We start from the raw sequence: 13,767 nt of genomic DNA, 5'->3' as shown, positions 1-13,767 counted from the left end.
GATCGCCCTTATTCTGTATGTACATAAATGATCTGATGAAGAAGGTGAGCAGCAATCTGCTGCGATGTTCAGGATAGTGTTGTCATTGAGTGACTGTAAAAGGATGCAAGATGACTTGCACAGAATTTCCAGCTGGCCTGATGAATGGCAGCTTTCTCTAAAAGTAGAAAAATAGTGAATCCAGATGAGTATGACCCAATCCCTTAATGTTTAAATCCAGCATTAGCACTGTGCTGCTTGACACAATGACGTCGATTAAATATCTAAGCAATATGACATGGAACAAGCCTGTAAAGATGGTAGCAGGGATGGTGAATGGCCTACTTTGAATTACAGGCAGAATTTTAGGGAAGTGTAGCTCATCTATAATGGAGATCACATACAGAACACTAATGTGGCCCATTCTTGAGTACTGTTCAAGTGTTTGAGACTTCCACCAGACCAGATTAACAGAAGATATCGAAGCAATTCACAAGCATGATGCTATATTTGTTACTGGTAGGTTTGGTCAACACACAACTATTAAAAGGAAGCTTTGGGAACTCGAATGGTAATCCCTGGACCGAAGCCAGTTTTTTTCCCCCCCTCCACAAAACACTAATGAGAAAATTTACAGAATCAGCATATGAAGTTGACTGCAGAACAACTCCACTACCGCCAATGTACATTTTGTCTGAGGACCACAAAGATAACAGCAATTAGAGCTTGTACAAGGCCATACCGGTAAAAGTTCTTTCTCTTTTATAAATGTAACAAGAAATGAACTTACTATAGTCAACCAGTGTAAATTTTCACCAGTCAGGCTATCTTTATACTACTTACTATTTTTGCTTCCTATGACTGGTGTTCCACTTACTGGCACTATTTTGTTCTAAAAGCAAATTTTATTACCTCTGTTAGTTGTAGACCAATATCTGCATCTACATACATACTCCACAAGCCTCCGTTTGGTGCATGGCATAGGCCACATTGTACCACTACTAAAGTCGATCAAGATAACTTTTACTATTCAAGGTGCCTTTGTACCACTTTTTGTTTCAAATGATTGGTATTCCACCTACTGGCATTATCTTGGTCTACAAATAAATTTTATTACCTTCATTACTTCTCAAACAAAATAATGCCAGTAGCTGGAACACCAAAAATTTAAAATAAAAATAGTAAGTGATACAAAGATACGATGACTGGTAAAAAGTTGCCTTGATTGGTTGTAGTAGTGGTCCAATGTGCCCTCTGCTATGCTCCATATTGTGGCTTGCGGAGTGTGTATATAGAGGTAGATACTGGTCAGCTAATTTTGTCATTACTAAATACAATTTGTTTGCTCTAATTGTGTTTTTTTGAAACTTTTGTTTATTGTGTGTCTGTCATTGCATTTTGTATATTTAACTGTTATTTTCGCTTTTGGTGACATTAAAGTGTAGTTTGTCCCTGCCCAAAATCATCATTTTCGCACAGTAATCCTACTAGCTTCAGTATATGTGTGACTAAGATTTTGTTTTTGATGTGGCATAGGAATGCTTAATGATATTGGTCAACAATTTGAAATCACTTTTGTGTTTGCGTCTTGGGGCTTGATATATCACTATGGATGATATTTAGCCACCAAAATTGATCAATTAACTGTCATGAATTCACGGGGCACAAATTATTTAGAGATCTTTCATAAACTATGCAACATTTACATAACAGCATTCAAACAAACACCACACAACTGGTTAGGTGTTCATTCATTCTACATTAAAAAGGAACTTATCAGCTGTAATGTGCAATTTTGTACACCACTGTCATGGTCCAATGACAACAAAATAACAAGAAATATTATTGTTATTGTTGTTCTACATCTTGCGGGCATCTATTTAAACAATTGCCAATATTAACCACAACCTTGGAGTAGATTTAGTCACTTGCGAAATTTGTTGTCAGCTAGGGGTTATCCATTGCAGTTTGATGGTAACAAAGATATTCAGCAATACAATACTAGATGAAAAAAAAATTATCTGGAGATCCCTAGATAGTGAAACACTTAGGAACAGAAAAGAGTGCAACATGCCTTTGATAATCTTCCCACAGAAATAAAATGTCTAACAGACAGGAGAAGTCTTTTCAAATGTACATTAAATGGATTAATTGAAATGTTCGACAGCTCTCCGCTAACTGACAACCAAGCAATCAAATACCCACCTAACGCAGACTTTGGACTACACTACAGATCAGTGAACCATTACATTTAACATTTCATACACACATTCATTGGCTCTGCCGACTCACAAAAAAAAAAATATTACCTTCCAACCTGATGTTAACTGCGGACTGCACTACACATCTGTCTCTCAGCACAATCTTCATTCAAAGAGCTTATACAGACACAAAAGAATTATTGCCAGTGTTCTGCTCCCTCTCTATATTGAGTATATATGACACCAATATACGTGCACCAAACTGACATATCTATTACTAATAGTGTATCTCTACTGACATCATCCATGATAAAAATAAAGAATGAAATTAAATAGCCCATGTAATAATTTGCCACAAGAAATAATTTAATTCAGAAAATGAAACACAAAGTTTATATTATGTTTAAAACTTTACTATGGGAACGACGTTTTTCTATAAAAGAATGGTTGGTGGTGTAAAAATTTTAAGCGTTTTCTAACACTTTGTTGTTAAAATATGTAATGACATACTTCATCATAGTCTCTAATACTCTGTTATGATATTTACTTGCCCCTGTAGTTCACTACACTACAATCTGCCAAAATGCTTAAGCTCTGATAAAACTTAGAGTTACTCTGTCTCGACGAATGGAAAAATTGGTAGAAGCCGACCTCGGGGAAGATCAGTTTGGATTCCGTAGAAATGTTGGAACACATGAGGCAATACTGATCCTACGACTTATCTTAGAAGCTAGATTAAGGAAAGGCAAACCTACGTTTACAGCATTTGTAGACTTAGAGAAAGCTTTTGACAATGTTGACTGGAATACTCTCTTCCAAATTCTGAAGGTGGCAGGGGTAAAATAAAGGGAGCAAAAGGCTATTTACAATTTGTACAGAAACCAGATGGCAGTTATAAGAGTCAAGGGGCATGAAAGGGAAGCAGTGGTTGAGAAGGGAGTGAGACAGGGTTGTAGTCTATCCCCGATGTTATTCAGTATGTATATTGAGCAAGCAGTAAAAGAAACAAAAGAAAAATTTGGAGTAGGTATTAAAATCCAGGGAGAAGAAATAAAAACTTTGAGGTTCACCGATGACATTGTAATTCTGTCAGAGACAGCAAAGGACTTGGAAGAGCAGTTGAACGGAATGGACAGTGTCTTGAAAGGAGGATATAAGATGAACATCAACCAAAGCAAAACGAGGATAATAGAATATAGTCGAATTAAGTCGGGTGATGCTGAGGGAATTAGATTAGGAAATGTGACACTTAATGTAGCAAAGGAGTTTTGCTATTTGGGGAGCAAAATAACTGATGATGGTCGAAGTAGAGAGGATATAAAATGTAGACTGGCAATGGCAAGGAAAGCGTTTCTGAAGAAGAGAAATTTGTTAACATCGAGTATAGATTTAAGTGTCAGGAGGTTGTTTCTGAAAGTGTTTGTATGGAGTGTAGCCATGTATGGAAGTGAAACATGGACAATAAATAGTTTGGACAAGAAGAGAATAGAAGCTTTCGAAATGTGGTGCTACAGAAGAATGTTGAAGATTAGGTGGGTAGATCACGTAACTAATGAGGAGGTATTGAATAGGATTAGGGAGAAGAGAAGTTTGTGGCACAACTTGACTAGAAGAAGGGATTGGTTGGTAGGACATGTCCTGAGGCATCAAGGGATCACAAATTTAGCATTGGAGGGCAGCGTAGAGGGTAAAAATCGTAGAGGGAGACCAAGAGATGAATACACTAAGCAGATTCAGAAGGATGTAGGTTGCAGTAGGTACTGGGAGATGAAGGAGGTTGCACAGGATAAATTAGCATGGAGAGCTGCATCAAACCAGTCTCAGGACTGAAGACCACAACAACAACAACAACAACAACTCTGTCTCGGAGTACATTAACACAGTCCATAAAAATACATTATACAATTGTATCTTACGGTCGCTAAAATTAAACGAACACTTAACTACACTGTTATTTGACTTTAGTGTAAACTGAACGAGGAGATTTTATCCGAGTGGTTTGATGTGCTACGATGTAGCTTGAATGATGTTTGCAAATAACATATTCGTGGTCCGGTCAAAAAATGAGAAAAAAATTTTTCATTAAAATATTTTTTTTCTCTCGATATATTAAAAAGTTTTTATCGGGGATGAAAATAAATAACATCTTCGAGATCAACATAGTCTAACTGATCAAAAAGTGAGCAAAAATATTTTCGAAAATTTTGTCCCCCTAAATTCGATAAGTGCCAAATTAAAGTGTTTACCCATCGTTACTTCATTACATAGATATAGCCAATATTATATGACTACAAATTTTGTGGGGGGCATGTTCCAAGGAACAAATAAAATTAAATGAAAGAAATACAAACAAACTTAACACTGCTTTAAATTACCTGTTCATTTCATCCTCCATCATCCGCAGTTTTTCGTCGTTCATTCCCGCCATGATTTAGTTATAACTTTAATAGAAACTAGTTAACTCTCCTTCATTAAACTCCTTCCGTACACCGCCTTCAAACGTATACCAACAACTTCCCTGTGTACTGTGTAGGACAACAAACACAAAGATATCATAACAATCAGATAGACAGACGACGCGAAAGAAATTCGTAGAATGATAAAAATCAGAGATATGGCCAAAGATGGTCACTACCCATGTAGCAGTTATGCATTACCACAGTCTAACATAACAGTCGCGACACTTCGCCCGGATTTTGTTGCCTACAGCGCCAGCAGCGCCCCAAGCGGCCGGTAGGTTGAACTGTGAGTTCGGCGCGATGGTGAAACCGAATAGTGATTGTTTATTTTGATGTATACAATGGTTTTTACCATCGGGAGCGTTTGCAGCGCAATAAATTGCAGCAACAATAGGAAGAAGACACCACAGCTGTCTTTTTTAGGCTTCCTAAGGATCCTGAGAGGTATATACCATCAAGTTACTAAACTGTATCGTCAGGATTCACTTGCAAACTATATCTGTATAAATGATGAATGTTTCGTTTTAGCAGCAGAACATGGCTAGTTAATAACAGACGAGAAGACCTTATGAAGAAAGACCCAGTTTACCTGTATAATTATATTATGTTTTGTTTGCTACATTTCGAACAAAACCAGTTCATGAGCGCAGACAATAACAAACTCGTGTGGAATGCAGTACCCACACTGTTTGACATTCCAAATAAGCCACCTCATCTGACGATGAAGAGGAAACTGCCACAAAGATTCGACAGTCAATCTAAAGCTGTAAAACAGTCCTATGACACAGAAGCAGCCAGTTCAACTCTCTATGCCAGATTCGTGTGAATCTTCGACACAGACCTGCTTTGACTATGAAGTGGTTAGATTAAGTGCAGCTGTTCGTGTCTTACAAAAGCTTGTGAAGTGTCAGAATTTGCAGATCGCTAGACTTCGAGCGAAACTATTACGGGACAAGGAAAGTGCCAACAGACAACGACAGAAACTGTATGACAAGGATCAACGAATGTTGAAGACTATAGTATCCCGATATTTAAAAAGAGATGCCCTTGACTTGTTGTTAAGCCAGATTAGCATGCCATTGAAAGAGAAGAGAAACGTGCTGTAAGATGAAAACTGTTGATCAAGATATTTGTTAAGGTGAGACTCGTTTATCGGCTCAATCATTGGAATCAAGACTTAGTTTCTAATAACAAGAAAGCAAATAAGAAACTGAAGAAGTTGGCTCATTTGGGCTACTGATTTCTTTGGTATGTATTTCATTCACTTTTATTGTTAGTCACTTAATTTTCCTTGCTTCTTTCGTGTGATGACATTATTTTGTTAGCACCTTGTTCACTGACAGATTGTTTGAAAATTATTCAAATATTTGGTTTTTCGTGAAACGTAATGTAATCAGTTCATTATAATGTTTTCAGCATATTTCTCCCACTATTTGGCAGTTGCGTGTCCCACTTAGAATAATATAAAGATGAAGGTCGTACTTCTGGCAACAGGCGACAATGACAAGCACAGTAGTCCTGCAGAACGATAAACGAGCTGTCAATCGCTTTTGCATGTAGAGGTACATGTCTGTGTTTCTTACATGTGAATCTGTGTGTTTATATTCTTTTGATATCAACGTGGTAAGCTGCAATTCTGTCCAATGTCACAAGTGTTTCTTCACGAATGTGTTGTAGTTTGCCACTCTATTCACGGTTTTTGTCCATACTTGCGCTTATTTTAGAATCATTTTTGGAAACATATATGCCTTATGATACTACACAAACTCTTGGAGGCAAGAAACTAACTCAAATAATTCGGAAATTACATAGGAAATAGATGAAAACAAACATTATGCTTACGAAGCGTCTGACGTTCACCTTACCTGCTGCTTGGAGCGCTAGTGTCGCTCCATCTGTCAAACGGCAACAACTTTTACAGCAGTAAGTGTTGCGACTGTTATGTTAGACTGTGGCATTACTAAGGGTTCACACACCAACAAAAGTATCACCACAGCTAGTAGTATACTGAAGTCGCGTTGTAGTTGCATATGTGAACTCCCAGTTCTTAGTGGTGCAACATAAGAGACGCAACTTTTGTCATGCCACAAAAGTTCAGGTTGGTTGTACAGTGCTGCGCCACTTTCCTACAATTCCTGCTGCCTGGCGGCAATATTGCGAAATACGAGCATTCTGTCGCAGTTATCGTGCAAGTAACTGCTGCTATACTCCATTCAATTTGCGTGTATTTTTATTTTATTTCTGAAAAGTATGGTAATAATGGTCGGCAGGTACACTTTAGCAGCTTCTAGAACTACAAGAACAGCAATTTACGTTTGGCTGATTGTAGCAGTGTATTTGTGTGTGTGTGGGTGTGTCTCACACCAATATATATATATATAAAACCAAATCAGCGAGTCATATAGACTTCCTAATTTGTGAGACCGAGCATTGATGCAGATGATATTTACATGTTAGCTGTTGGTTAGTTTGGCGTTGCAGACAGAATTTTCGCCTCTGAGTGTTATTTTTTTTATAAATGTGTTTGTTTCCCTTGATTTATTCCTGTGCGAAATTTACTTTCGGATCCAGCATTTGGGTTTTGTCTTCCACGTATTTAACTCTTGTCACAACTCTAACGCCGTAGCCTGCACTATAACATTCTTGCCCACCTAGGTGACTTAAATTAACGCCATATTGAAAGCCATGCAGATATGTATAATTTGTGACAACCTGGGTGAAAGGTAACTCACGATGCTACTGCGGCAAGCCACAAGCTGCAACGCCACATTAAATGTGTGTGTGAACCCGACTTAAAACCACTGAGGTCGATAAGTTAAAACTTATGGGTTAATTAATTTTTAATCATAAATAATTCCTTAATGACTAATTAATATCAATGATTTTTTATAAACTTACTTGATAGTCTCCATTTTTTCTGTTTCACTTGAGGGTCTTATGCACTGAAAGTGTTTTTTGTGGATTTTATGCATCTTCAGTTGCAATGTATTTTGTAAGACTTTATACGATTTATATACGATTGCTTTTACATTAGACACTTAGAAGCTGTCATTCATCCTGTGATCACAAGCATTGTCTATTGAGAAAAGCATTACAAGCCAGAAAGAGCCGAAAATCATGATATTCTACATGTTCCCTGTTCTAATGGGAAAACACACACTGCAGCACACAGTACAACAATGATGAGGATACGGCGCTAATACTGCCGTAATAGTGTCAAAACGTTACTGAAAGCCAGATGTATAAAGTGGTAAAAGTACTTTAAGCGAAATGTGCTGTGGGCACACTTAAAATTTGTCCCGGTGCGCGAATCTTCGGGTTAAGCCTGGCGTCGACGGGCCTGCGCTGCGACCGCGGCGACATCACAAGGACTGGCGCAGAAACGCCTGGAATCCTCCACCTCGTGTCGCCTTGACGCTTCGACACATTACGATGAGTGTGGATAATTACGTTTAGTGCATGCTGCAGACGTATTTAGTGCTCCGACTTTAGTGTCTAGTGGACTATTTTGTACGACTATATTTCGTTTACTTTAGTCTTACTGTATTGTGAATTAAGTTTGCAATGGCTAAATTTGTTACAAAAAGGCGCGCTTGGAAGTTGATGATACTGCAAGTCAACCTCCAACAATTATTGTGTCGTCAATTGCTTCATCGTCTTCAGGCGGGAACCATTCACAGCTGAAACCTGGACAATCCAGTAAGTGAAGATCAATTCAGAAGTCTTGGTTAATCAAATATACATGGCTAGAATATGAAGCATCTACCGAAAAAGTTTTCTGCAAAACCTGCAAGGAGGCAGATGATAAAAATCTATGACAATTTTCTTCAAAAAAAGAAGATGCATTTACTTCCATAGGGTTTTATAACTGGAAACACGCTTTGGAAAAATTCTGTCTTCATGAAAATACGTTTATGCATAAGGAAGGTGTTCTGAAACTAAATTCTATCGCTAACTGAAGTGTGGCGTCCCAACTGAATGAACAGTTAGATAGTGATATGAAGAAAGGCCGTTTAGTTCTTGAGACAATTTTTACTACCATGCAATTTCTATGCCGACAAGGACTAGCAATTAGAGGGCATGAAGATGTAAACTCCATTTTTTCAATTGCTGTAACTCTGAAAGAATGACATACCTGAGTTTAAAGATTGGTTAGGGTGTTCAGGGTATAAGTGGACGTCCCACGATATTCAAAACAAGATCATTGATCTACTAGGAAAGTCTGTGTTGAGAAAGGTATTGGCTTCAATAGAGAAGACTGAACATTTTTCTATTATGGTTGACAAAACAAGTGATTCTTCGATTGCATTCGTACTGTCGATGATTCCTTAATCATCAACGAAGATTTTTTGGCTTATACGACACCCCAATACTGAATTACAAAATCTGTTTAGTATTTTAAAAGACGTTTCTGCTCGCCTTCATTTGTCAATGGATAAGTTAAGAGGACAGTGCTACGATGGTGCCTCGAATATGAGAGGTAAGTTCAAAGGAATAAAAAAATTAGTTTTGGATGTACAACCAAAAGCACATTATGTGCACTGCACTGCTCACAGTTTCGACCTGGCAGTTGTAGACAGTCTCTGCCATCTTACGTCTATGAGGGATATTATGGTTTTAGCCATGGACTTAATAAACACCATAAGGGAATCCAACAAAAGGATGCGACTTTTCAGAAGTATACGCTGTGAGAGTGCCAACGACCAAGTTAGTCTATGACCCCTTTGCCTGACTCAATGGACTATGCGAACTTCTAGTATCTTGAGAAAATTGAAAAACTTTGAAGAACTTCTAGAGTTTTTTGAAACATTGTCTGCAGAGGACAAAACAGAGGCAGGTTATAATGTGCAGACTACCTTGAGTCAATGTTACAATTCAATACTAATTTCTTTTTACATCTTTAATGCCAAGCAATGAACCGAGTAGACGATGTCAATGAAAAAATGCAATGCCCTCATTTAAGTGTTGCTGATCTGGAAAGAATATATGAGGGCTTGATTTGAGTATTGAATGGAAGGCGTGATAGTTTTGAACACTTTTGGGGATTGTGTTTAAAAGAAAAACCTTCAGAAGTGGATGATTCTTCACTTCCTCGGAATCGAAGTATGCCAAGGAAGTATGAAAACAACGAAGCCAGCTCACCACACACTTTCAAAACCCCAAAGGAATACCACAAAGCTATTTGCATTAAAGTTTGTGAAATGGTGCAATCTTACATTACTGAGCGTTTTGCTTCAACTGTGCTCTGTGATATTGACTTCATTAAAACAGCAAATACGACTAGTTAATACTTTCAGCCAGAAGGCAAATACTTGTTTATAAATAATGATTAATGTATAATGAGGCGTCGCATGGCAATGGTGGAATTTTCTAAATAATGTAATTCGTCGTCTTTGGGCGCAATATAAACAGAAAAATATGGACAGATATGCGATCCTTCACTATTTTGTTCGCTGGAGAACAAATGCAGCCTTGAGCGCTAAAGACTTATACTGTTTTTCTCAAGTAAGACGGACGCAGATTTGTGGAAGTCTGATCTAATTTTTACTAAATGTATAAAAACGTGTTATGTCTAAGTTTGAGTGAAGTGTAATGAACTGTTATAACTTACTGTGACGACGCACGAGCGACTCAAAGAAGACAGTGGCTATATAAAAGAGCGCTCAATGGACATGATATGGACATAAAAATCTACTGTCATTGTAGTACTAAGCTTAAGGTACGATATATGTTTTAGTTATAATAAATATTTGTTCTGGGAGTACTGAATCATTTAGCAGTGCTCATTCCTATTATCTCCTCAGTATTATTTTCATTTTAATTATGCATTTTGTTAATATTACAGACACCAAGATCAGCAGTCCAATGTGTGTGTTACATTGATAAAAAGAAAACTGTTTTATCGTCTTCTTGCATCAGCTTTAATATTGAATTTCCCTTTTGTGTGATGTTACAGTTGTTTTTGCGCCCTTAAGAACTTTCTGGTCCCTTAGGAAATTGTTTTGTCATAACAATAACTTCACAGCCGGGTATGATCGTATCTACGATCATGAAGTAATTAGAAAGACGATAACGCAATTTCTTAATCAATAGCACGCTAGTTGTGACTGCCTCAAGCCACGCGAAACTGCAAGTAAAAACTATTCACATCTCATAATGCAATATTTTATGACAATGGTCAATCCATGATTCTTATGCCAATTGTGATTGATGAAACAGTAAGCTAAATCTCAATTTCCAACTTTCCATTGAATAACAACATCACTTTTATTTTGTAACATCACACTTGGCGCCCGAACAGGGACTCGACCAAAAATTAGTTCAAATTCTTGGAGAATTTTCTATGTGCTTGTGTTAATAAATGTTTTGTCGTTTCATGTACACATCATCTCTGTGAGAATGACGGAAAATATGCTGGTCAATAACGCAGTTTAATTATCGAGAGAAAGGAAAAGAAAAGAGACACGAATTTGCTGAGACAACATAGTGCTAACCAAGCCATCAAAAAGTAAGTCAGAATTTTGCATACGCAGTGTAGTGCTTCAGTAGCAATGTTGCTTTTCCAAGTCGATCCACATCCTTTCTATCTCCTTCCCACTATAGAAAATCTGCTTTATTTTATCTTTCAAAGTAAAATTCTTCGTAGTCTGATAATAGAAATTATTTCTCCCCATTGTTAGTATAGCTGTATTACATTTTCAACATGGTGGATAGTGTGTGCAATTTGCAGTGAAGAGCATCTTCATTCATTTGTCTGAAACGTTTAGGTTCCATCTTGTCTTCTCGCCGGATAGAATTTCATTTGTTGCTCACGCGAGAGCGGTGCTCTTAGCGGACTCATCACGTCACTGACAAACGACGAAAGCCTTGCGTAGCACGTGATTTACTGACGAAAATGGCAGACAGTAAACAGAGGCAGGTGACAACAGGAGACGGGAGTGAAGACGTTAATAGTATTCCATACCCTTTACGATCGCGAACGGTAGGTTCCCGTGTGGAAACTGAACTAACCATGTCTGTAACAGGGGAAAGTGACCCTAAAGTCCAAATTCTTCCCGCTGCAGCTACAAATGACCTCGGTGCGTTAATGGAAATGCTGAAACAACAGTTTGACGCAGTAAATGAGACTATAAAAACACAAAATGAGACTGTTAACGCCCGATTAGATGCTGTAAGCGAATCAGTAAAAACACAAAATGAGACTGTTAACGTCCGATTAGATGCTGTAAGCGAATCATTAAAAACACAGCTAGGCACAAGCAAAACAGATCTGCATAAAGAAATTACAGCTGAATTAAATACCCATTTGGGTGAGGTGCAAACTAAGATCAGTGATCAAATTCAGAAAATGCAGAAACAGGTGAAAAGTGAAACATTAAACACAAAAATTCAGGCAGCTACCAAAGAAATAAACTCAGTTAGAAATGCAGTATCTGACATTGAAGGTGTAGTGGAGGATCTGTCAAGGCAGATAGACTCCATCAATATTGATGAACAGGTTAAGAGCACCGTGAAAGCACACGCGGAGGCATTGTCGGAACACTACAGCGAATGGATAAAGGGTAAAGATATTTTTATCGAAAAGAAGGTCAGGGAGGAGCTTAGGGAGACTGTCAAGGATGTAACTTATGAAATCTTAGCTGCTCCTGGGAAGTCAGGAGACACAGTGGTTTCTGAATTGGGACTGATTCGGAGGACACTTACACGGGATCTTCCCGAGTGGAAGCAGCATGTAGTGGACGAAGTCAGAGTGCTGAGAAACTGGGTAGAAAATCCGCACACGCATACGCAAACTATAGGGAACAACACTTTAGACGGTGACGAATGTCAGTCAACTCCTTATCGTTCACCGCCTGATTACATGCAAAACAACAGTCCTGTTGAGTCCCGAGTAGGGAAAATAAATGATCCGCCCACAATTGTGAGTTTAATGCAAGAGGAAAGTGTGATTAAGCATCGCACTTTTCCTGTTTTTCATCCGCAGAAGCGAGAAATTCACCCCATCGTGTTCCTAAAGAATTTTTCCGGCATATTTCCCAGGAGCTGGACAGACAGAGAGCGTATTCAGTTCGTCACTGGCTTTATTTCTGGTGATGCAGCATTATGGGGAACGGAAATGGTAGACACGTGTAGGAATTATGAAGAGATTGAGAAAATGTTCTTGGCAAAATTTTGGAGTAATGGGGTACAGCAAAGATTAAGGAAGGAGGTGTATGGTGCGGAAATTTTCAATGAGAAGCATGGAAGTCTCCGGCGATACTTCGAGAAGTATCTAGCAAAAATTAAATTCTGGGATTCTCCGATTTCTTCCAAGGACGTAATTATGATTCTCAAAAGCAAACTCCCTGTGTCTATTAGAGAGAAACTAGTAAATGTGTCCGAAGAAGACACGGATGAATTCCTTTCTGTGCTGGATTCCTTAGATTTAATTAGCGAGGATGTGCGCTCCAAGGTTGGCAGCGGCACATTCTTCTCTGGCAGCCAGCAGAATGCATTGCACGCGGACAACAATGCGCCGAAGGAGAGAGTGCGCTACTGTGATCACGGGTACCAACCTGCCAGCTGTTATGAAAATGCAAACGGCAATAACTTTAAACGGAAGCAGAAAACCAATTACAGTAATCAGCAGAGATACCACCCAATTTACAACCACCAGGTACAACATCAGCACGGAAACCCACCCTTTAATTCTGCGCCTGAGCACTATGGAAATTCTCCATAAACGATTGGTAATTTTTCAAATGGGCCAGTGTACAATCAAAGTTATAGGTCGAAAAATAGCAAGTGGCATGGGCAAGGCGGAGGCCACCCAGCACAACATCAGAACAACTTTTCACAGGATAGAGGACCGCGGAACAATTTTCAAACGGCACCAAATGCGAACTTTCCTTCACAAGAAAATTGTTTTGCCGGCAACCAAAAGATCGGGCGACAGCAGCCGTCTCAAGTATTCTATTCACAAGTGAATGCAACCAGTGGATTTTACCCCTTTACACCGGCATTTGTACCACATAACCAGCACCAGTATGAAACGGAACAAACACTTAAGGCCATGAATGACAAACTGGTTAAACATCCTGCAGAAAATTAGAGGCAGCGCCTTTCAGCCTCCTAGAGGTCGCTGCCGG

General features: G+C 38.6%; 1 protein-coding gene across 1 annotated transcript in view; it reads right to left on the bottom strand.

Moving 5' to 3' along the window:
* Positions 1-4,770, bottom strand: part of LOC124802640 (RNA-binding protein 42-like) — a 342,201-nt gene extending 337,431 nt beyond the window's left edge. Inside the window, exon 1 of the mRNA XM_047263543.1 lies at positions 4,556-4,770. Within this exon, the coding sequence (XP_047119499.1) occupies positions 4,556-4,608 (53 nt within the window). The 5' untranslated portion in view covers positions 4,609-4,770. The remainder of the gene's footprint in view (positions 1-4,555) is intronic.
* Positions 4,771-13,767: the final 8,997 nt, after the last annotated feature.

This window comes from Schistocerca piceifrons, chromosome 6 (assembly GCF_021461385.2).
Source record: "Schistocerca piceifrons isolate TAMUIC-IGC-003096 chromosome 6, iqSchPice1.1, whole genome shotgun sequence".
NCBI classification, from domain to species: domain Eukaryota; kingdom Metazoa; phylum Arthropoda; class Insecta; order Orthoptera; family Acrididae; genus Schistocerca; species Schistocerca piceifrons.
This window is presented reverse-complemented; position numbering and strand designations above follow the sequence as displayed.